Source organism: Ambystoma mexicanum, chromosome 7p, assembly GCF_040938575.1.
Source record: "Ambystoma mexicanum isolate Mex_15411 chromosome 7p, UKY_AmexF1_1, whole genome shotgun sequence".
NCBI lineage: Eukaryota > Metazoa > Chordata > Amphibia > Caudata > Ambystomatidae > Ambystoma > Ambystoma mexicanum.
This window is the reverse complement of record NC_090939.1, coordinates 858,338,882-858,362,074: the sequence shown is the minus strand read 5'-3', so window position 1 is coordinate 858,362,074 and position 23,193 is coordinate 858,338,882. Positions and strand designations below refer to the sequence as shown.

Sequence of the window (23,193 nt, the reverse complement as noted above, 5' to 3'; positions counted from 1 at the left end):
GTAAACAAATTTCCCTGACCATTGAATCGACAGACCGTTCCCCTTGGATTGGTTCTGGGGGTACCTGGAGGCGTAACTTTGGCATTGTGAGTTCTCCAGGGTTGCGAACAGGTCTATTTCTGGGAAGCCCCATTGCTTGAAGACGTCGAAGACGAGGTCTTCGTGCAGTCGCCATTTGTACTCTTCGGGCAGGGGGAAATCCCTGCTGAGTTTGTCTGCCAGCAGATTGAGTTCCCCTGGTACATGTTGTGACAGTAGGAACTTATTCTGTTTGAGAGCCCACTTCCATATATTTTGGGCCAGTTTGGACAGTCCTGGAGAGTGGGTTCCCCCTGCTTGTTGATGTAATACATGGCTGTGGTGCTGTCTGTAAGGACCATCACTGTCCTTCCTTGTAGGTGTTCCTGGAAGGCTTTTAGCGCCTTGAACACCGCTAGTAGCTCCAGAAGATTGATGTGTTTGGATGCTACGTTCGGAGTCCACTCTCCGTGAGCAGTCTGATGGGATAGGTGAGCCCCCCATCCTGTGAGGGATGCGTCTGTGGTTAGAGTGGCTTCCACCGCGGGTGTGACAAAGGGTTTCCCTTTTTCCAGGTTTTCCTTTGTCCACCACCGTAGCGAGAGAACTAAGGCCTGCGAGACCACCACTAGATCGTCCCATAGTCCGCTGGCCTGACACCACTGGCTGTTGAGCCACTCTTGCATTGGGCGCAGGCGCGCGTGAGGTACCAAATAAATACACGACGCCATCATGCCTAGCAAGCGCATTGCTTTGCGTACCGTCACCTCTCGACCGGCCACATATTGAGGGATCTGAAACAGCATGTTTTGGACCCTCTCTTTGGAGGGGAAGACGAGGCCGTCCTTTGTTTGAATTAGAGCCCCTAGGAATTGTTTGATTTGGCTGGGGTCTAGGCTGGACTTCTTTTCGTTGATGGAGAAGCCCAACTGGAACAAAAGGTCTACAGTCTTTTGGGTATTGGAGAAGCATGTTTCGTAAGAATCCCCTGTTATGAGCCAGTCGTCGAGGTAAGGGTAAACTGGGTGGACAACCTGCGCAGGTGGGCCGCTGCCACTGCCAGCACCTTCGTGAATACCCTTGGTGCAGATGCTATGCCGAAGGGTAGCACTCTGAACTAGTAGTGTTTGCCCTCGATCATGAACCGGAGGTATTTTCTGTGCGCTGGCAACATTAAAATATGAAAGTATGCATCTTTCATGTCCAATGTTGTCATGTAATCTCCCTGTGATAGCAGTGGGATCACTTCTTGTAAGGTCACCATACGAAACTTTTGGGGTTTGATAAACTTGTTCGCTGGGCGCAGATTTAATACAGGGCGCATGGTTAGATCCTTTTTGGGTACAAGGAAGTACACTGAATAAATACCTTCCGTTACCTGAGATAGAGGTACGACCTCTATGGCTCCTTTTTCCAGCAGTTGTTGTACTTCTTGGAGAAGGATGGCAAGATGTTCCGGTGTCATGCGACGTCCCCTCGGGGGTTTGTATGTTGGGGAACTGTTGAATTTGATGCAGTATCCGTGGGCTACGGTGGAAAGTACCCAGCGGTCTGACGTTATACCCTCCCATGCTGGAAGAAAGGATGTTATCCGGCCCCGACCGGTGTTGCATGGGAGGGGACGCGAATCTTCGCGTCACTTGGTGTTGTTGGGGGCTTGGGAGCCTCTGGGGGTGGACCCCCGGCCTCTTCCTGTGCCCCAGCGCTGGCCTCTTTGGCTGTACTGGCCACTATTGGTCTGGAAATTGGTGGCAGGGTACTGTTGCCATAGCCGCGCCTGGTAGAGGACTTAGAGATTTGGTCAAGAGTTTTGATAGTATCGAACTCTTTTTTAGCCATCTCCAGAGCCTCATCCACCGCTTTCCCGAAGAGGTTTGAGTCTTCAACAGGTTTATTTATTAAAGACGCCTGTGTCTCCGGTTTGAACCCTGAGTTGCGCAGCCATATGTGGCGTTTTAGGATTATTCCCTGAACTAGGGAACGTCCCGCAGTTTCTGCCGCATCCAGAGAGCTCTTTACAATACTCTTGTTGACCTGGGTTCCTTCGCCAATAGTTGTAAGCAGGCGTGTACGTAATGGTTCCGGCGCTTCTTCGGCGTCTTTGCACAGTTTGGCCCACTGCGCGTCCGCATAGCTAGCGAGCAAAGAATTGTGGTTTGCAATTCTTGCCGAAAAGGCAGCCGAGGATGTAACTCTTTTTGCAAGGGCATATAACCGCTTGCCCTCCTTGTCAGGTGGTGCCTCACTGGTGGAAAGCGGTACACCTGCCCTCTTTCTTGTGTTGGTTACTACCAGGAAATCCGGAATGGAATGTCCCCTGATGTACAGCGGGTCTGAGGGTGAAGGAGTGAAAAGTTTTTCAATTCTAGGATTGACCCCTCTGATTAGTGCGGGCGTGGACAGCGAAGGGATGATTCTTCTCTTCACCGAAGCGAGGAGGGGAATGGTCTGACTGACCGGGGGTTTCTCCTTAATTACTCTTTCCACAAAGTCTAATTCAGGGGAGAGCTCCCCAGTGTCCAGTTCGAAATTTGCTGCTGCTCTGCGCAACAGGGCATTAAATGTGGGCTGATCGTCAATGGGAGACGTGTTTCTTATAGGTGAATTGTCAGGAGGATTTAGGTTCAGGACATCAGTGTCAGAATATATTGATGGGGATTGCCAGGGGTGAGAAGGTCCTTCTGGATTTTCTCCGAAGCCTTCTCCTACCAAGTCTGGGCTGTCTTCCAGACCTTCCTCCTGGTTCCGTCCCTCTTCCTCGTCCATAAAATCATCCTCTTCCTCAAAATAATGTTCTTCCCCAGTGAGGTCCTACACACTATGGAAGTCTGAGGCTGTGTCCTGGTGGGGATTGACTAGTCTCGGAATTTTGGCCCTGGGGTCCTCCTGAGGCCCTTCTCTTATTCTCTTGGGAGTGGGAGGGTTCTGGGTATTCATAAACCTCTCCATTCTTTCCATGCAGAGATGGAGCCTTTCCATGGTTTCATGGGGTACCCCTGAGCGGTCTAGCGGGGGAAAATTGGTGTCTTGTAGCTGAAAACGGCTCGACCTCTCCCACAACGTCGAGGAAAGTGTCCCGTCGCCCTCCGAAAAGCCTTCAGGTGTGTTGGGAATCCCTTCGACTGAAGGAGATCGTCCCTGCCTTTCTTCAGGCATTTTCGGCGTGTCCTTCGACCTTTGCGTAGCGCTCGACAAGTCTTTCGGCGTACGCTTGTGGGCGTCAGCTACCACGATCCTCGCCAAGCTCTCAGCGACTCGTTTGTCAGCGGAGGGCTGTGGTTTTGACGTTATGGGTGTCGATCGCTCTACGGCGGCATGCGCTTTCTGCTGATGCGCGCCGGCCGATGATTTGGGGGCGGCGCCCTTATTTGCCGAAAGCCCAGTCGCTGCGAGAGGGGCTTCGAACCCGAACGGTCCGAGGAGGCCGCCGGTGAAACCTGCGTCTCTCCTTGGGCGCTGATGCTCTCTTCGCCTTCGACGAAGAAGAGCCATGGGTTGTGTGCTTATGTGTGGTCTTGTGTGCGTCAATGTCGCCGGGGTGTTCATCCCCATAAGCAGGGCGTGAGCCGAGCCCGTCGGGGCCGGGGACAGACGACTAAGCGCGTGTGCGCTCTCTAGGGGGGTTTTCGACTTCCATAGCGGAGGTCGTGGTATCACGTTCCTCGTCACTGTCGGAGGTAGCAACGGTGGGTGGAGCGTCGGCCTTCGACATAGCGTAGGCCGCCCACCTCTTGACCCTACGGTCTTTTAGAGTCTTCGGCTTAAGAAGCCGACAAGCCGTGCAACCTTCCTCTTTGTGATCGAGGGGCAAGCAGCGGTTACACCGTGAATGCTTGTCCTTCCAAGTAAACTTGCCCTTGCAAAGCGGGCAAAACCTAAAGGGTGTCCTCTCCATAGCCGAGGCAATAAATCGTGATAACCACCCCAAGGGAAAGGAAGGGGAAAAGGAAAGGCATTCTCAGAAAAGAACTAGAGATGTCCCACGACCCCCACTCTCCCTACTGTATTTGGCCTGCGAGGCCAGGCCACGTGTTCGGCAACGCCGAAGGATCTCCTCCGCTCGTCCCCTCCGTCGAAGATCTTGCTCGGCGGAGACAGCTTCACAACAGCGTTGAGGGGGGGAATCGATATGTTCTATATTAATATAGAAAAACGACCAAAGGTCGAGGAGATGAAATCTGCAATGTCTCTCGAGGAGCTCCGCGTAAAGGCGACCAGTAGCTGGGCGGAAAAAAACAATCTGAGGGACCTCGACGCGTGAGGGATTGTGGGTACAACGCACGTCACTATAGGGATAGTGTCACAGACACGCCTTGTCGACGTCCCCTTTTCGACTACGAAAAACAAAATGCAATACTCCGCAGTGACCACTAGATGTCGGACCTATGCACAGCATGTGATTCTAAGCAGATTAACAAACATCAGAAATGATTTTATATAAATTATACATGTAAGTTTCTTTGGTGTGCATGTCTAACTAAGGGTCAGTGTTAATTTATGCAAAACAAAGGGGTTGGTTGAGACTCTCCCAGGGGCCATCCACCCAAGAACAAGTCAATGGACTGTGTTTGTGCTGGTAGAGAGTTTCCCAGACCCCCCCCCCTCTGTTTTGCATACCAAGTAACTTTGGGTCTCATCCTAAGTTACCAGGGGAATCCAGACGTGGATCCCTTGCTCAGTGCTCTTAGAGAGGCACAGTTTCACCTCACTGATGATGTCCAACTAGGCTGAAACACGTGTATCGGGTTGCTGTGGTACTCTTGTTCAGAGGAGAATTGCCTAGCATTTCGGTGCTTGACTGCCACTGGGCAGGACAAAGACGGATATGCGATGACATTTCTTCTCTGTGAAAATAACAGTGAGCTAAAGCCTTGGTTGAGACTCTCCCAGGGGCCATCCACCCAAGAACAAGTCAATGGACTGTGTTTGTGCTGGTAGAGAGTTTCCCAGACCCCCCTCTGTTTTACATATATACATTCACTTATTATAGAGCATGTTGCATATCACAAACTCCTGCAAAGGAAAGATTCGTATTATGCACTCAAGGTCCACCGAGAACGATTCCCAACTAAAACTGTCCAGCCCCAAGTTGTCTGGGGCCTTTTGCCCTATAGTTCAGGTAAAAGCTCCACAGAATCTTTGAAGCAGGAAAAAATGCAGGGAGGGTCTCTGGGGTCCAGTGAAAGGTGCTTATGGTTAGAGTACCAGTTAAGCTAGTTAACAGTAGTAGTCCCAACTTTCAGTCTTGTGCATGGAAGCAATGGAAAGCCAAATGTGTTAGAATATAGGTTTATTATAAGCCTGCTGACTTAATGGGAGTATAGGGGTAGGTAAGAAGCTCTGTAACTTACCCCCCGTACTTTGATTCTTCCCCAGATTTGGCAGGACAAAGTGTCTTCGGTTGCTTTTTCCACCAAAAGCCAGTCCTCGATTTGCAGCGGTTGCAGGTTCTAGCTGATCTCTGGTTGGTGTATTTTACTGTTGCAAGGACTCTCGATGGAAGAATGCAGCAAAACTCAATGCAGGACCCCTCTCAGGACTGGACTCGGGTCAGCGATTTCGGACGGTGGTCACTGCAGCACAGCAACACAAAGGGACTGCAGCAGTCAGACCTTCCCTCCTATCTCGGGTCCCCTTGGTGCAAGGACGCCGATTTTTCGCAGAGGTTAGTCTCATAGGGCCAGCTGTGGAACTCCCAAGTTCCAGGTCAAAACTCAGAACGGCAATGCCAGCAGCATGGTAGCCCAAATTCGTAGTTGGCCAGCCACAGGACGATCCCAGGACACTTCTGAAGGCTCTTTGTTTCAGGGTACCAAGCAGACATCAGGAATGGATGGTCCCCTCCACTCCAAGGGTCACAGCTCCTTCGCAGGACTGCTAAAGATCTTTAGCAAGACAGGGCTCCTCCACGACAGTCGCAGAAGTTGGTTGCCAGGCCTCCTTCAGTCGGGTTTCCGGTTTCTTCGCAGGTCTCACAGCTGGATAGGATTCTTGGCTCCTTCAGGTTTCTTCAGGATCTCCGAGGAATGGGTGCAGGGGGTAGTCTTATCCTAAAAGCCAGGTAAGAACTGCTGCCCTCACTAGCCAATGACAGAACTAGCACCCCCACATACCCCAGCAGTGGTTCAATCAGGACCACTGTTGGGAACATTCATGCATAACACTGACACAATGAAACCAGTTTGTGGATTGGGACCAGAGAGTCTCAGCCGACATCCTGCAAAGACGCACGGCCCTCCAGTAGCCCATCAAAAGCTTCTGCTTTCCTGGGCACTAGAAGTCCTAATAAGGATTTTCCTGGCCTCCCAGGCCAGGAAGAAGGCTAAAGAACAAGATGGCAAAAGGACAAGCGAAATATCTCGTGGCACGGCCAAGTTCGACCAGTAGCCACAGTTAGAGAAAAAAAAAAAAAAAAAAAGAATTCACTGATGCCACCAGCTCTTTTAGCACACCAAGCGTAATCGAAAATCCACTGTGCGTTAGTCTAGGGCAAAACAAAAACGTACTCCATTGTAATGCAGTGTAAGCTACTTTGTACAATGATAAAAAGATGCCACAAGTGATACAAAGGTAGTAAAACAACTAATGTTTCCCAGTACGACAGCCTGAAGGACATGTCAGTTTCCCCATAAAATATGAGCAAAAGCCAATGCAAAAAGAGCAGGTCAGAATCAAAAATAAAAGCAAAACGTTTGGGTGTTCCCTAAAGATGGAAGGAAAGGTGCAGTCATGAGAAATCTTTTCTGAATCAGCATAAGCTGTTACTCCTTTCTAGGCCTGGGGAGGAATGGAGTCCCTAAGCATGGCCGAAAGTGAAGGATGCAGGCTGCCACAATCTATGATGTACTATTGGTCCCTGGCAAAAGGTACATAGTAGACCAAACCACTGAAAACAAGATCCAACAGCAACCATTCCATTGGCCCATTAATTCCAATTGTGCCCAGGGCCACATGTTTAATTCCTATGTGACCCCCCAGATGTCTTGGACTACAGCTCCCATGATCCTCTACCAATGAATATGCTGTCGAGGGACCACTGAGACGAAGGACAAAATATCTGGAGGGCCATGTAATGAGTACCCAACCAGATGTTAAAGGCAGAAACATAAATATCAGAATAAGCATTCGTCAGATGCCAAGTTGTAGATCCTATGCATCCACCACACAGACAGGTTAAGTTTGTTTTTATTTTTTTTAAAAAAAAACTCAAGCAAATAATCTGCATAGAATACATGCCACTTAGACATTAACAGATTTCTAATTAGCAAATGTGGCATGGTATTAATCCCCCAGAAATGTCTTACCGTCAACGTTGGCATTATTGGACTGTCCTTCATCTCCTGCAAAAATAAACAGATATTAGCTCTGCAAAGTAAGAAAATATGACGTGGGAGACAGCAACCTCCACTTCTGAAAAGAAAATAGTCATCACATGAACTTTCCCTCGCAAGGCAACATGCAAAGTGCCAGCCTGAGCATGCAACATTAGGAAAGGCGCTTCGCTCTAGCACACATTGGCTAATTGCGCAGGAGGCAAACGAGGACCACAGCGCAAAGAAGAAGAAAGACTGGGCTGAGCTCAACCGACTAAAGAGATATTTAGCATGGAAGATGAATAGAACCGCTTTCCGACAGGGATGATATGGGCAAAACCTATGAAGTAATGGGACAGAACAGACACAGGCAAGTAAAGAGTGGGAGGTAAAATAAGACAATGCGAGAGGAAGTAGAGTGTAAACAGTTACAGCAGGCCCGTTTAGTGACAGCCCAGTTCTCAACTGCCTAGCCTGCTCTCGACATGCAGTGTTTTAACGTGCACCAATATCCAAATAGATGCAAGGGGTCATGACCCGCTTTTACCATGGACTTCCATTTGAAAGCTAGCGAGCAGTTCAGGTCTTCTAAACTGTCTCTTTAAAATGTGGCCATTGAAATCAAGCGTTTGAAAATTTTTCTAGAAATTTGAATATCTGTAGTGCTCAAAGCAAGCCGCTCTCTACTGGCAGAAGCCCGCAAGAGAGATCAGACATCTTAAAATGACCACCGTATCAGACAGAGCACGGCCATCGGAAAGAAATCTCCAGCACAGGCAGCTTTCTTTCTGTCACACACGATATGATTTATAACGCGCTTAATACCCAGAGGTTTCTAAGCGCCGAATCTATGTCGCTCTGTGTCGACTTGCTTCCAAGGCGAGCACGTTGCCGCGGAGCTATCCTACTGAGGCAACATGCTAACAGATATTAAAACTGAACTCCCACAAGCCCATCCATTACAACTAAAAAGCTAACACACGATTCTGGGTTACCGCTGCGAAGGGTAACAGACCAGGGAGTGAAACGATTTGCTTTGAAAAAAGCCCAAAAGCGGACTTTTGCACGGACCATGTCTAGGGTATTACTTCACACTGCGATTAGGCATTGTACCCAGGACAAAGGGGAGGTCCTTCTAGGCCCAAGTGGCCATGACCTGAACTCTACCCTCTGAAAAGTTATGCATGGCAAGGGACCCGCTGTCTTTCAGACACAGACGGAAACACTTACATGCCTGCAGCCGTCCTTTCTTTATATTCAGTGCTGTGTTGCCAATGGGGCTGTTAGCAGGTATTTTTAAGCCTCAGAAGAAAGTTCATGACTGGTCAAGGACGGTTATGGTCGGCCATATCATGAGACTGGGGGTGGAATGGAGCTGGCTGTGGTGGTTGGGGATCCAACACCAGGATGCCATTTCAAGCAGAACTAGTGACACGGAGGTTGGACGAAGTGTGTGGCTCCAATGTGTGCTTCAACACGTGCCATGCTCTTAGAGTGTCGCTTTGGATAATGATCTGCTGACGTCCATTCAGAAAGCGCCTGGGATAGGCAAAAAGGGGAACTCTGGCAGCCTGCGAGTCTGGTTTCTACTTCAGACCCCGATGACGAGGCAAGGTGGCTGCGTGGGCACCACATCACAATATTCTGGGATCTTGGAGAGAGAAAGATCTATTTTTATTGTCTGCACCCCTTGGGGAGATTACCACAAAAGAGTTAGGAACCTACTCAAAATTGCTTTTAGATATGCCACATGATAGAAAGTCTGCTGCTCACATCTGCAGTCAGCCATTGTTGGTGGACTCTCTTGCAAGCTCATAGGCTGAGCCTTCTGCCAAGTATGCGTGGGGCGGGAAAAGAAGCATGCCAATTCATTTAATCAAACCTGTGTTGCTCTGCAAAGCCCTGTGGCGGAAAATAAAGCCATCTGCGTCATTCACCATCTGCAGCATTTCTGGACTGTGGGAGGGACTGCTTGCCCATGTGGAAAACAGTCATTGGCAACACATGGGTCGGCTCCATTATAGTGCATTTCAATGCTGGTGCCAAGATCTACTTCTATTGGGCACTGCTGCTGCGGGTTTCAGGGTTCCACCAGTGCACATGCGCAGAGATGGGCAGTGTGGGTCTCACACTTGCCAAAGGTGTATGGTTTAGTTTTTAGGCAGCCTATGAATACTTCTCTATGATGCGAGCATGAGTGCATGTCTTAGGGTCATGGTGATTGACAGGAGAAAAGGCAGCAAAGTAGTGGCCCCATGAGAAGCAGGGCCGCCTTATGTACCCCTGCTTGTAACCCTCCAAGGGCCCCTGCCACTCCTTTTCGCTTCTAATCTCCCTTCTTGCCTGGCAACAGATGGAATGGCGCATCCAAGCTGGGCCTGGAGACCTGCTGAATAGCTTAAGGAAGCAACAGAGGACATTTGCAGAGAGGAAGAGGCCATCTCACAGGTGCATGCCACAGGGTAAACAACTTCAGCGAGGACCAGCAGGATTGCTGCACTGGCAACAGGTTTATCTCCCCTAGCAACAATGACAGAGGTTGGCCGGTCAAGGATGGACCGGTGGTGACATTCTATCTAGTTCCTGACGTAGTACAAAGTGACATGAAAGGACAGAGTCCCTGGTCTTCCTACTCCCTTACAGCCCAGCATTTTAAGCAGTCTCGGTAAGACTAAGCAACCACAAAAATGTGCTTTATATGGCAGGAGAACAGCAGAGGAAATCCATTTGGTTGTGGAGTAGAGCAAAGGGAGATGGCTTCTTGGGCTCTAGCCAATTGGAAGATGGGCACGTGTCACTCGCAAGCCAGCAGCAACACGGTGCTCTTATCCCTCTATGCTAAGGCTACACATCTCACCAGGTGCACCAGGTCTGAACCTCAGATTAATTAAAAGATCTCGGCTTTGTCAGTCGTTATGAATGTGTGCACATTGAGAACCACGTACCGACTCTGAAACCACCTGCAGATAATAAGGACATCATGAACGCATTCAGGTACAGCATTTTTGTAGGTTTTGATGTCTAAACACATCCTGTATGTTTTTATTTTCGCCTCCCTATGATGTGCTTATTGGCATTAGGCAATACATCTACTTGATTGAATATTCAATTTACTGAAATGTGCTTGGATTGTGCTCAACATATATCCCTATCCTCCGCTCTCCTGGCAGAAATCACACTACCACATTTGGCAAAGTGGCTCTGGTGAGCCGTTTGGACGCCTGGTCCAAGGGTGTCTACAACAGACAATTGCAGGGGTGCCTTAGACTCTATCCAAATACAGATCTTATGCCATCATCTGCCCTTTAACCTTGATGACTCAAATAAACAGAAGTTGCCATGCCACAGAGTGCAAGCATCTGCATTTCCACATCATTTAGGACACCTTATGTTCAGGGTTTAAATGTTAAAGGTATTTGTACCGCGCACCGTCACCAACGGAATTGGTCCCCAGGCGCTCAGGCGGATCTGGAAACGATAAAGGTGGGATGGGTTAGTAAGGTGAAGAAGGGAGTAGGATAGTGAGAGGAGTGGTGTTCTGTTGGCAGCTTCAACTCAGTATACACCGGGTGCTGAGCTTTGGTGCGGGTATCGGATCGGAGTCAGTCCGCGTGTGCTGTTGTTCCGGCTTATGTGTTGTTGCAGTGTTGTGAAGTGCGTGCGGCTTGTTGTGCGAGAGATGGTTGTGTGAGCTTTTTGAGTGAGATAAGTATGCAGAGTTTGAGCTTATATTGGTTAGTGGGTTACCTGACCTTTACCATGCCAACATTCACAGTTCCGTCCGAGTACGGCACCCGCTGGCCCCCACACTCCCATCTAGACGTGGCGCAGGCCAATGTCCAGGACCCCATCCAGGTGTGGTCATGCCAACATTCACACTATTATCTAGATGTGGCGCAGGCTAGTGTTTAGAGACTCGTCCAGGTGTGGGCATGCCAACATTCACAACTCCATCTGAGCGCCACGCAGGCTGGTGTTCACAACTCTAGGTGTGGCACATGTTAGCATTCACGTTTTTCTAGGCGTGGGCATGTTATCCTTCAATCGATCCTATCCAAATGCGACGCGGGCCAGTGTCTATCTAGATGTGCCTGCCGGTCTGGATAGGTTCGTCCGGTACGTACGAGTGGGAGTGTCACTTGAGGCTTTCGTCTGGGTCTAGGTATGTGGTCAGTCTCTGCAGCCTTCCTTTGTGGCTATTTTCCATGTCGTCTTATGCTCTGTCGAGTGGTTGGTTCTTTGGTTTGAGTGTTTGTCCAATTTGAGAGTGGTCAAGGTTGGAGTTATTTTCGGCATTGTTTTAATGTCTAGGCATTCTAGTGCGTCTTTGTTGTAGTTACGCTTTGAAGAGCCATGATTTGAGGAGTTTCCTGAATGCTAGGTGGTTTGTTGTATTCCGTATATTCTTAGGTAGGTCATTCCAGGTTTTGGGTGCCTGGTGAGAGAAAGACGATCCTCCCCTAAACATTCTAGCATAGTTGCCGCCTGCTACTTCCATCAACATTAACATATAGATGGACAGCGATCCATTCACACAATGGATACTTGGACCAATCCTTCCCATTTTTCATCGCTAGGTCAGAGTGCCATCTTAAAGAGCATTGTGTCACCTGTGCTTACTAGTCTTCAGCCAGAAGGCAAATTGCAACACTTATCCCAACTGGCCCCATTCATGGGCATTTACAAGCCAGGGTTTCTAATGCTTTCTTCCTGGTCTTGCTTAAAAATAGTTCAAGTCAAACGATGCATGCAAGGCTTGATACGGAATTACATTATTTTTTTTAAAAGCCAACAACAATGCTCATTTTGTGATACAACTAATATGAATAGTCCGAGTAAAGAGGCTATGGTGATCCCCATCGTGGCTACTCTGAATGCGCAGGGATGGCGACAGCCCCAAAATACAGGAGTGCCCTCAACAACAAGACGTGCTGTAACTCTACAAAATCAGAGGTGAAAAGAGACTAGGACTACACAAACATACGTCCATGCTGTAGAACCACAAGAGATCGCAGATACTATCCTAGAAAGAAGTGTGCGCGGTGAAGTGATACCGTCATGGTGGGAAGGTCAAACGTACCAGACGGCTCGGATGCACGTCCTATAAAAGGAAACAAAGCAGATTATTGCATAGCTTCTTGCGCAAGAGTGAATAATGACTTGCTGCATGAGTTCAGTAGACCAGAGTGAAGTTCCTACTTCTGTTAGGCTAATGGCCGTAACGGCAGAGCAATGTTAATTACATTCCCAATAAGATGTAGGACATTCAGTCTGGCATCTACTTCACAGGACAAGGGGTTGCAACCTGTGGCTCTTCTGCTGCCCATTATCCGGCATAGTCAACGGCAAGGGCTTGTGGGAGCCGCAGTCCAAAACATCTGGAAAGCCACAGGTTGACAAGCCATCATAGGACAACCCCTCTTTATCCTCTTTATCAAGTGTGGAGGGTGTAAAAGAAAATGTCCTTTCATGGTGATAAATTGTGCAGCAAATGATCATTTACCAAGCAGCAGCAGCATCATCAAACCGTAATTATCCTTTAGAACAGGGTTGTCCAACTCCAGGCCTGAGGGCTGGAATACATGTAGGATTTTCCAGATACCCCTCATTAATATTTATGTAATACATTTAAATACAATGCTTCTAAATATGTGCACATTTTTGCTCATTAATATTAATTAGGGATATACTAAAAACCCATCAGGTTTCCGGCCTTCGAAGCCCAGAGTGGAACAACCCCACTTTAGAATAATTACTGCAGGAAAACATCTCAACCATTGTTAGCAACGTCAACGTTTAGGGCGTGATTAGGAACAATGGTCTCAGTGTCGAACCCAAGCACAGACTACAGCAACTCAAGCTTTTGGGACGCACCAGAAACGGGAGTAGGAGCCGCCTAGCTGCCCCACCAGGAAGCAGTTGACATTTGCACAAAGTTACTAATACAGTGCACTCCCATACTGTTCCAAATGACGAAACAGTAATGCAATGCAGCGATTGCAAACTTTTCAGACTGAATAGTGAATTCCACTTAACAAGCACCACACACCATTTGGCAAGCTTTGCATTGGAGGCAGTGGCCCAAGCAAGCACACATTAACTCGCAAAGCAGGCGAGAAAGCCACAAATGACAGTTGTGATAAGATACAATAATAGGTTACTCACCATAATGTAAGTGGTACTCCTATATAAATATATATAGTCTTCTTTGGTCCACACTATCGGGTTGTCTAGGGCAAGAGCCCTTTGTGCAACATGTCTGAAGAAATTAGTATGGTTGCATGCTTATTCACCCCACGCAACCAACACTTTGCCTTATGCAACCTGGTTCCTGCAGTCCTTTTCAGCCCGCTTTCAACATTCCACATAAGCTATTATATTGGGGGTGAGGGTGAAGATGGCGTTTTAAGGATGAAAGGGGTCTATGGACTAAAAGTTACACATGTGATATTTTACATGATCCTTTGCTACATACAATCACTGATAAATGAGAATGGCGAATCGGGCAAAAAAGTTCTTCAGAACCGACTGCTCCAATTAGGAGTTGGAACTTGACTGGACTCCGTGGAGTACGATTTACAGAAGGCATTGGCAAGTGGCTACGGTGGACATCCTTTCCCTGTCCTTTAAGAGGAGACACTCCCGCAAGGCCACGGAAGCTGCCTGTGCCAAAACCAGGTGAGCATAAATGCACTAGGCATACCCGGAAGAAAGTAGCACAGGAAAAGGTCAAGCCAGATGGCAAAGGCATAAGTCCCAGAAGAGTGCCTTCCATAATGGCAAACATTCAGTTGGCAGTCCCGATTTTCACAATATGGGCATTGTCGAATTTCAGGGTCCTGCTCACATCCATTTATTCGGGGCACTCTCCTTTTTCATCAGATGGCTTAGGGAAATATAAGCTCATGCACTTCCTGGTTGATACGTGACTACACCACCATTGTCCTCTTGGTATTAGGCAAACCACCTTTTGGTATAGGCCTGTACTACACAAGTTGGTAGTGTGACTGACAGCCAGGCTTATCTCAAGAGGGGTAAATGTGAGCTGTAGGGCTGTAGCAATGAAATCCACAAATACAAGTAGCCAAGTAACATTCAAGGTTTTCGTTATAATTATTTAACATCAGTTTTTTAAATAAGCATTCTTTAGAAAGGGCAATGTATGTACAAATCAAATATACTTGAAAACAGTTTTCCAGAATCATCACAAAGCTAGTAGAAACTCTGGGGATGCTTCTTACACACTTGCTACACCCTGAGGTGACTTCACTAACTAGGACAGTAATGGCATTTATAGAACCGCTAGTACACTTTGCAGATTGAGGTTTGCAGAAAGGAACGGTTAAGGGAAGGAAAACTGTTAAACAGATTTTCAGAGCATGTGATCGCTTTGAATCTTCCAATGAAGTCTAGATAAAAACCTTTCCCAGCAATAATAGTTAATAACCAAGTTATCACCTATGAGGGACAGTAAGTATCAAAGACAAATGGACTAGAAGAGTCTGCAGGGAGCCAGCACAGCCTGAGTCAATTGGAGCCCAGTCTATAGAGCTGAGGCATTTCTTAGATAGCAAAGTCTTGTACACATTTAGAGAGTTTGTTGAAGACAAATCACAGTAGGGTCACAAGATGTTACACTTGTGAAGGGAAGAGCTGAAATGAACTCTAGCAAAGTAGCTACTGCAAGTCTCAATTGAGAAGAGCAAACCTAAAGACACTGATCTAAGTACCACAAGTGCGAACACTACCTTTGGTTAGAATAGTGGGCCAGCTGGCTTCGGTCTGGTTGCAGTGATGAAGATGCTGGGTTCCTGGGCCTCAGTCGTGGGGACAAGAGAGGACGTCGGCGGCAGCAGCTAAGGGCTCTTTTCAGATCCACTTTACAGAGTGGTTTCAGCGCTCGGTAAACAGCCCCACCGCGGATCTTGAATACTTGTTGGGCTTCCTTCACTCCTTGAGTCTTGCACTCTGGTGAGGGGACTCGAGCTCTCATCGTCCTGGGGATACTCCGGGAGCTTCTGGCCCGATCACAGACATTGCACTCGACCACAGATTTCTCGGTCCCTGGCACTGTTCCTGCAGCAGCAAAGAAGTACAGCGAGTTGGGGAAGATGGTCCAGTGGAGTTCGTCTCAGGGTTAGTTGGTCCCACTAACGCAAGGGAAGAAATCGTCACTTCTCTTGTCGATCAGAAAAAGGAGTTCCAGCACAGCAGCAGGGTTTCACCGGGCAATTCAAAGGTCCAGGAGGATGTAGCAAGCTTCGTTCACGGTTTCTTCGTCAGGTTGGTCTTCCCAGTGGTGACTTGTCTTCAGTCCCAAAATCCTCGCCTTTCAAGCAGGTTTCTCCCATTCATGCACAGCCTAACTGGCACTCAAACAGCAGGGTGGCTGTCCTGAAATGGCTGGTGGCAGTGGTTTAATTTTCTTACCATTGTGCCTTTTTACTGCAGGCTGAATCCTCAGCTGCAGTATTGCAACCATGGGTGCCCATTTTGTCAAAATGGGCTCGGTCTTCTTTTTTCGCCATTTCTTGCTTGTGAGGTCTTCTTTGGGTTTTACTCTGTGCGTGAAACCAGGTTTGGTCTCTTTGTTAGTTTTGTCTTTGGCGGGCTTCAGTGCTGAATCCCGCCTCTGGCTTCAGCGTGCCTGGCAGGAAGTGAGGGAGGTTCCCGAAACTCCCTGTGCCTATTCTCCTTGGTTACAGGAATGCATCCAAAGGTGATAGTCACCCTTCTGTGAGCGCGACAGCTAGACTGCAAATGAATGGGAGAAACCTGCATTAAAAGGCGAGGTCTCTTGGGAGAGAAGGCAGAGTCGACCACTGGACGATGGAACCGAAGAAGAACTGGAAGAGAGAGAAGCTTGCTGCAGGCTCCTGGACCGTTGGTTTGCCCGGTGAAGCCCTGCTGCAGTGCTGAAGCTTCAAATTTCATATTGACTAGAGAAGCACAGAACAGATGACTTTTTCCCTTGGGTTGGTAGGGCCAACTGTCCCTAAGACGAACTTGACTGGAACCCCTCTCCCTGCTGGCTGTACTTCTTCACTGCTGCTGAAACCGAGTGCCAGGGGACAGGAGCACCAGGAATGAGTGCGTTGTCTTTAAGCCGGACCCGAGCACCAGGAAGATCCCGAGGACCCTCCCTAAGCAGAGTGACCCAAGCCTGAGCCACCTAAACAGATTGCTGGACCACAGAAGCAAGGGGAGCCCACAAGGTGTCTAAGAACCGCAGTGGTGCTATTTGCCAGTAGCTGAAACCACGAAGTGCCGCTGATCTGTAGTAAGCCCATTGCCACCACCGGCGACCTTCGAACTGCAGGAGTCCTACAGATGTCCTCCCTCTTGTCCCCACGACTGAGGCCCAGGAACACAGGTACTGCGTGACTGCAACCAGAACAGAAGCCAGCTGGATCCTTTTCTTCAGACCTAAGGTACTGTCTAACTAGGGGTGCTTACCTCTTGTTTGTAGCTTGCTTGTTCTCACTGGAGACTTGCATTAGCTGCCCTTTTGCAGAGTTGCTTGCATCTTTGCTTTTCACAAGCCTCCCAGCTTGTGGCCCTACAGTGATTCCTTTCTACAAACTCTCTATATAACATTGTGCAAGACTATGTGCTATCTACACGAAGTGCCTCAGTTCCCCTAGACTTTCTTCAAGTGATATTGGCTGTCCTGGCTCCCTGCAGACTCGTTTGACCCTTTGACTGTGTTTATCTGTCCCTCATAGGTCATACATAAATTACTTGTATTGCTGGGAACCTATACTTCATTGGGGGATAGTAAAGTACTTACCTGTTCAGAGAACTTGTTAACCTTTTGTTTACTTCCCTAACCTATTCCTTTTTCCACAACCTAGTGTTAAAGTGATATATCAATGCCCACAGTGTCCTAGCTATTGAAGAGGTGTGTGTGGTGTGTGTGTGTGTTCCCAAAACGGTATCTACTTACTTAACTGAAGGAGTATATTTTTGAAGTGTATTTTATTGTTGCATATTGCTCGATCTAAAGAAGGCTCATTTTAAAACTGACCGTTAAATTAATAAATAATTGTTTTAATAAGAAGCCTTGAGAATAAGTGCTATTTGAATACTTGTCACTGTGAATCTCTATGTTGTACCTCTACAGCTCACATTGACCCATCTTGAGATAAGTCTGGCTGCTCAGTCACTCTACCAACTTGCGTAGTACAGACCTATACCAAAGGTTGGCTTACGTATTACCAAGAGGACAAGGCTGGTGTAGTCTGCCACAGGGTTACGACATACAAGCTTGCCTAACACTCCCAGGCGCTCACGTGTTTTACTCGATGGTTGGAAAAATTGTACTTTGTTGCCGATTTCCCCTCCATAAGACACTGGGGAGTCAGGGACTCTTTTTGCTATTCTTCTGAACCTTTCCTGACTTTTGGAGGCAAGTGAAGCCTTTCTGCTCCACTTACCTTGCTAAGCTCATCTGTTCTGGGGGCACTGATTAGTCCCTATAGCCATCAGTGCAGGAGAACTCTGTTCTCCATTGTAAAGAGTTGTGTTCATTTTTCCAGCACACATCACCTTCAGTGAAGCGCAATAGGGACACTGTCACTGCAACTTTGTTTTTAGGTAGTTTTTGGTTACTTGCATGATGTGTCCAGGATAGGCTGGTGGGGTCAATGGTGGTGCCGTTTGGATCCTCCTCTGAATCGCCGAAACCAGTGTCTGGAGGGTTGAGAGAATATCCTGCGACAGATCTCTGGTAGGTGCCTGGGGGACAGGGTCACTGGGCTCAGTGCCTGTGTCCCCCCCCCCCCACCCAGTCGTAATTGCTGCCTCCGGCGGGCAAATCCTTGACATTCTCGTCATTGTCACCAATCCCCTCCGGGATGGTGTGGATGGAAACAAGGTCTTCCTTATCGGACGAAGAAATATCCATGCCTTGTAGCTCTTCCACGGCCCCCCTTTCTTCGGGTCCTGAGGGGTTGGCTTCAGGCTGAGGTCTGGCATCCTCTTCTCTGGAGTCTCCACCACTGGTTAGGCCAAAGACTCCCACCTGGGAGGGAGCGCCACCCTGGCCGCCACCGGGGTACCCTGGACCGGGTCAGCCCCTTTCACCTTCGAGAGGGCAGCAGCAACCATCTCGATAGAAGAGTATGTCTTGGCCTGGATCACAAGGGCCTTAGCTGGCAGGACAAACACCTTATCATTCTTTGACTTCTCCAGCGTCTCTTGTAGCTTCCTCGAGGTAGCTGACTTTCTCTTGGACGAACAGCTGGAGCGATGGCTGGAGATTGAGGCTGATGGAGACTATGAACACACCCCGACCATCACGGGACCCGCTTACGCAGCGACCCCGGCTGAAGCAGACTTGCAGTACTTGGCCTTGTCTTGGGCCACCACGGATGGAGCGCCCTCAAAGGACTCTGGCTGGATCCAGATGAGGCATGCCCCTGTGGACAACACTGGGTACAGGCCTTGGCCTTGAGCCACATCGCCAGTCGGACATGCCAGTCCTTCATTGTGCACTTGGAGAAGCTACAGCAGATCTCACCAACTTCTTCCTTGTGCGTCGGATGTAGACAATACAGGCACTGGGAATGCTTGTCTTTCGTGAAAACATTCTGCAAGCCGCAGCTGGTGCAGAGCTTGCAGAGGGAAGCTCTGTCATTCTCCAGCGCGGTGTAGGCCTGATGGGCTTCTGGAACTTCCAAGAAGAAAACACTCATTTATGCCCTTGAGGTGCGATGAGATGCCAAAAAACGGGTCCCCGTTAATCAGATGGAGAAATGATGGAGTACACTGGCTCGATTGACCAAGAAACAGTTTTCCTACCAAAAAAGCACAAAAAACGCAGAAAGCTCAAAGAGTGAAATACAAGGATTCCCAGCAGTTGAACGTGCAGTAAAAATATGAAGATGGCTGCCGGAAGAGGGCTTTAGAGACAGGGCAGTCATTGGCTCGGGCAGTATGTTTTTTCTTTTACTGAGGATTCCCAGCCTGACGACGGGGAATATTCATGAGCATGTGAATCCATGCCAGACCCCATTCTGGAAAAGTAAGAACAGCTCACTGTCATAGTTACAGTTACCAACTAACTCTTTAAGTACTTTTCAGTCCTTCCCTATTCCATTGCACGAGTTAACTCAGGGACAGAAGAGGTACCCTAGTGGTCTAGGAGCCAGCTGTAGACAGGGTGGGATAGGGTTCTGTTGCAGGCAAAGGTCAGAGTTCCCGTCTAAGACTGTTGAAAAAAGTAAGTATTTCACTTTAAAGTTAGTTAGGGTCCAGGGACTTCCACGACGACACCCTAGGAGGATTCCAGCAGTGGGCGTGGGCGAACCGGAGGAGGGGACTCGCAATCACAGAAAACACCCCAAAAGCTTTACAGAAATCTCACAGGCTTAAGGTAAGTAAATACCCAGCCAACACAGTACCTTAGCACAGAAGAAGAGTTGCAGCAGGGAAGACTTCAGGAACTGCAGTAAAAAACCAGTCGATTGATTACTTTGTCATGAAGACGGAACTCGGATAGGGATTCTCAGCAAGGACCAACAGGGAAGGCTCCAGGCAAGAGTTTCTTTACGGCTGGATTCGGCTCCGATTTTGGCGCCCTTTTTAGGAGCTAAAAGACTGAAAATCGCTGGTCGGATGCTTGTCATTTGCCAGGTCCAGCACTCTGTTGAGTAAACTTTTTGGATTTGATTCACGTATCTGGAGGACAAACAGGATGCCACTAAAATGTCAGCTTCATTCGGAATACCATGCACTGCACAATGGCTCAAGGTCCCAGGTTATTGAGGTATTGCAGCCTCGCAAGGTCGCAGCAAGACATGGATGACTCAAAATGCAGGTGTTCTTGAGTCTAGTGGATCTCATCAGGCTCTAGGTCAGGGTTGCTCGTTTCAGAATCCACAGGTTGATTGGAAGGAAGGGTAACAGCAGGCTCCGGTTACACAGCAGGCTCTCTGGTTGCTAAATATCGCTACGGCCGTCGTTTCTTCATCTTCCTCTTCGGTTTCAGCTCCAGTGGTCAACTTGTCAGCATCTTCCAAGTGCAGAGTTTTTATCAGGAACTACAGCACAATCTCTGCATTCTCTCCCTGTATTTTACAGCAAGGGGCGATGTTCGGGATTTCTCAGAAATGTGCCAATTCCTCTCTACCTTAGAGACCCCCAGCAACTTTGCTGGATTTTGAGGACTTGAATATTTAACCTAGAGAGTGTGAGACCCTTGTTCTCACTCTCTCATGTATTGTAATGTGATTTGAACACAGTTTCTTTTGGTTGTGGAGTCTGAAAAACTCCATAGGCATCATCTTTTTACATTGTGTCACACAGCACCTTCAGTGCAGTGGCACAGGGAAGTCTTTTAGACTTCCCAAGGTTTAAATACCTTCTCTTGGATAAACTACTGTTTCCACAAGCAGTAAGTAAAATTGACTTTACTTCCATTTGTAACTTTAAAGACCCAGCACACACTATCTTACAATAGGGTGCTGGAGGGGTTACTTAGTATCCCCTTTGTCTAGCTTCTCATGTAACAATTTTATGTTACCGTTTCCTTGATGAAAGGCTGGTGGCAGTTGTCTACTTTTAACTACCGGGGTGTGCTTTTACCGCAGGCTGTGTACGCAGCTGCATTAAAGCACCCAATGGTGCAATTGTTTTGTCAAAATGGCCCGGTCTTTTTTCACCATTTCTTTGTGGAAAGGTCCTTGAGATTTACTCTGCGTGCCAAACCAGGTTTGGTCCCTTTGTTCATTTGGTCTTTGGCGGGATTCAGGAGAGAAGCCCACCTCTGGCTCCATGGTGTCTGGCGGGGACAGGAAGCGAGGCAGGTGCCCGAAACCCCCTGTGCTTAGTCTCCTAGGAGACAGGAATGCACTCCTAGGTGATTGGCCGGCTGGCTGTCTTGCAAAGACAGCCACCCTGCTGGGTGACTGACAGCTACGCTGGAATGAATGGGAGTAACCTGCATAAAAGGCGAGGCTTTTTGGCTTGGGAGGCAGAGCCGACCACTGGATGAAGGAATCCGAAGAAGAACTTGGAAGAGACGCCTGCTCTAACTCCTGGAACGTTGGTTTGCCCAGTGAAGCCCTGCTGCTGTGCTGAAGCTCCGAATTAGTTTCGACTAGAGAAGCCCTGCAAAGACGATTTCGCCCCTTGAGTTGGTGGGATCAATCAACTCAAAAGTAAGCCACCTGGACATCCTTTCGAAGCTGGTTGAATTTAGACTGCAGTTGCTGCTGGAAACCATAGAGCCTGGGAGAGGAACAACAGTTTGTGTGTTGCTTTTAAGTTGGCCAAGATTTCAGAAAGATCCTCTGGACTCCGAGGAAGCAGGACTGACCGAGCCTGAGCCAGCTCAACAGAGTGCTGGACCCCAGATGCAAGGAAAGCCAATCTCGACAGCCAAGAGTCTGCAGTGTTGCCTTTTGCTTAGACGCGAGGAGCTGAAACCGCGAAGTGCCACTGAACAGAAGTTGGTCCTTATCGGTCGCTGACCATCCCGATGCAATGCAGGAGTCCTCCATACGTCTTCCCTCTTGTCCCCACGACTGAGGCCCAGGAACACCGGATCTGCAGATCTGCACAGGAACAGAAGCCAGCTAAAACACTTTCTTCTAACCAAAGGTACTGTACAGTCTAAGAGAACAAATCTCTTGTTGTTCTCAGTGGAGACTGGTCTTGGATGCTGGTGTAGAGTTGCTGTCAGCTGCTTTATTTTACAAGCGTAATCAGCTTGTGGCCCTGCTTTGATTTCTTCTTTTCTACAAAGACTTCTAAAACATTGTGCAAGATTTTTACCTAACTGCAAGAATTGCTTCAGCTCACCTCAACTTTTGTCCAATTGACTTTGACGTGGCCTGGCTCCATGAATATCTCTTTTTCCCTCTGACTCGGTTTAGCCCTCCTTCCGGGAAGGTGTTAACTTACTTTGCATTGGGGGTTCCCAAAAGTACTTACCTGCTTCAGAATATTTGTGAAATCTCTTGTTTTATTCTAATAATCTGTTACTCCCAAGCATTACTCGCCTAAATGCAACAGTGATATATTAATGCCCACAGAGTCCTAGCTACTGAAGTCACCTGAGGATGTAGGAAGTGTCTATGTGCCATCCCAAATGGGTGTTTACTAATTTAGGGAAACACAGAGTATGTATTTTGAAGTGTATTTGTGCGTTACTATTATATTGCCCCTTCTGAAGAAGCCTTACTCTTACTAAATTAATAATTTAGTAATCAAGAAACCTTGTGTGTAAAGTTTATTTGAATACTTGTCGCTGTGAATCTCTCTGTGCAACTCCCCTACAGCTCACACTGACCCCTCTTGAGATAAGCCTGGCTGCTCAACACGCTTCCAACCTGTGCAGTACAGACGTATTCCAGAGGTTGGGTCCCTTTTGCCAGGAGGTCAAGGTTGTTGTAGTGCACCCAAAGGGTACTGCATACAATCTTGACCAAGAGGCGGTCTGGCTGTCCAATTAAGACAGCCAGCCCACCACTGGGAGTGGTTTCCTTTCAGGCAAGGTGAAAGGCAAAAGGGCTGTGGCGTTTTTGACTCCTCCCTCGCTTCCTGCCTTTCCAGACACTGGAGCCACAGGACAAAACAGCCACTGTGGTTGCCTAGCATGGCTGGGGTAGACCTTAAACAGCAAGCATACAAGAAATGGCTAAAAAAGAAGGAGCCCATAATTTTAGCAAAATGGTGGCCCTTCTGTACATTACCATGGCTGAATTAACTGCCTGCAAGTAATGAAGACTGAACAGTCAAAAGTAGTTACACTGCCAGCAGCCATTCTAGGAAACTTGCAATTGTAACAAAATGTTACTAGGTAAGTAAGAAAGGGGATACTGTGTATCCCCCCAGCACTCCACGTAAGGTGGGGTGC

The 23,193-nt window shown here is 48.2% G+C and overlaps 1 protein-coding gene across 7 annotated transcripts in view; it reads right to left on the bottom strand.

Moving 5' to 3' along the window:
* LOC138526371 (CD99 antigen-like) overlaps positions 1-23,193 on the bottom strand; it is a 383,615-nt gene that overhangs the window by 98,259 nt on the left and 262,163 nt on the right. For 4 of the 7 annotated variants that reach the window (XM_069637030.1, XM_069637033.1, XM_069637034.1 and 1 more), the window contains 2 exons: positions 12,412-12,432; positions 7,323-7,358 (listed from right to left, as the gene is read on the bottom strand). In XM_069637030.1, coding sequence (XP_069493131.1) covers positions 7,323-7,358; positions 12,412-12,432 — 57 coding nt within the window. The remainder of the gene's footprint in view (positions 1-7,322; positions 7,359-12,411; positions 12,433-23,193) is intronic. The other 3 variants (XM_069637035.1, XM_069637032.1, XM_069637037.1) reach the window with 1 other exon arrangement.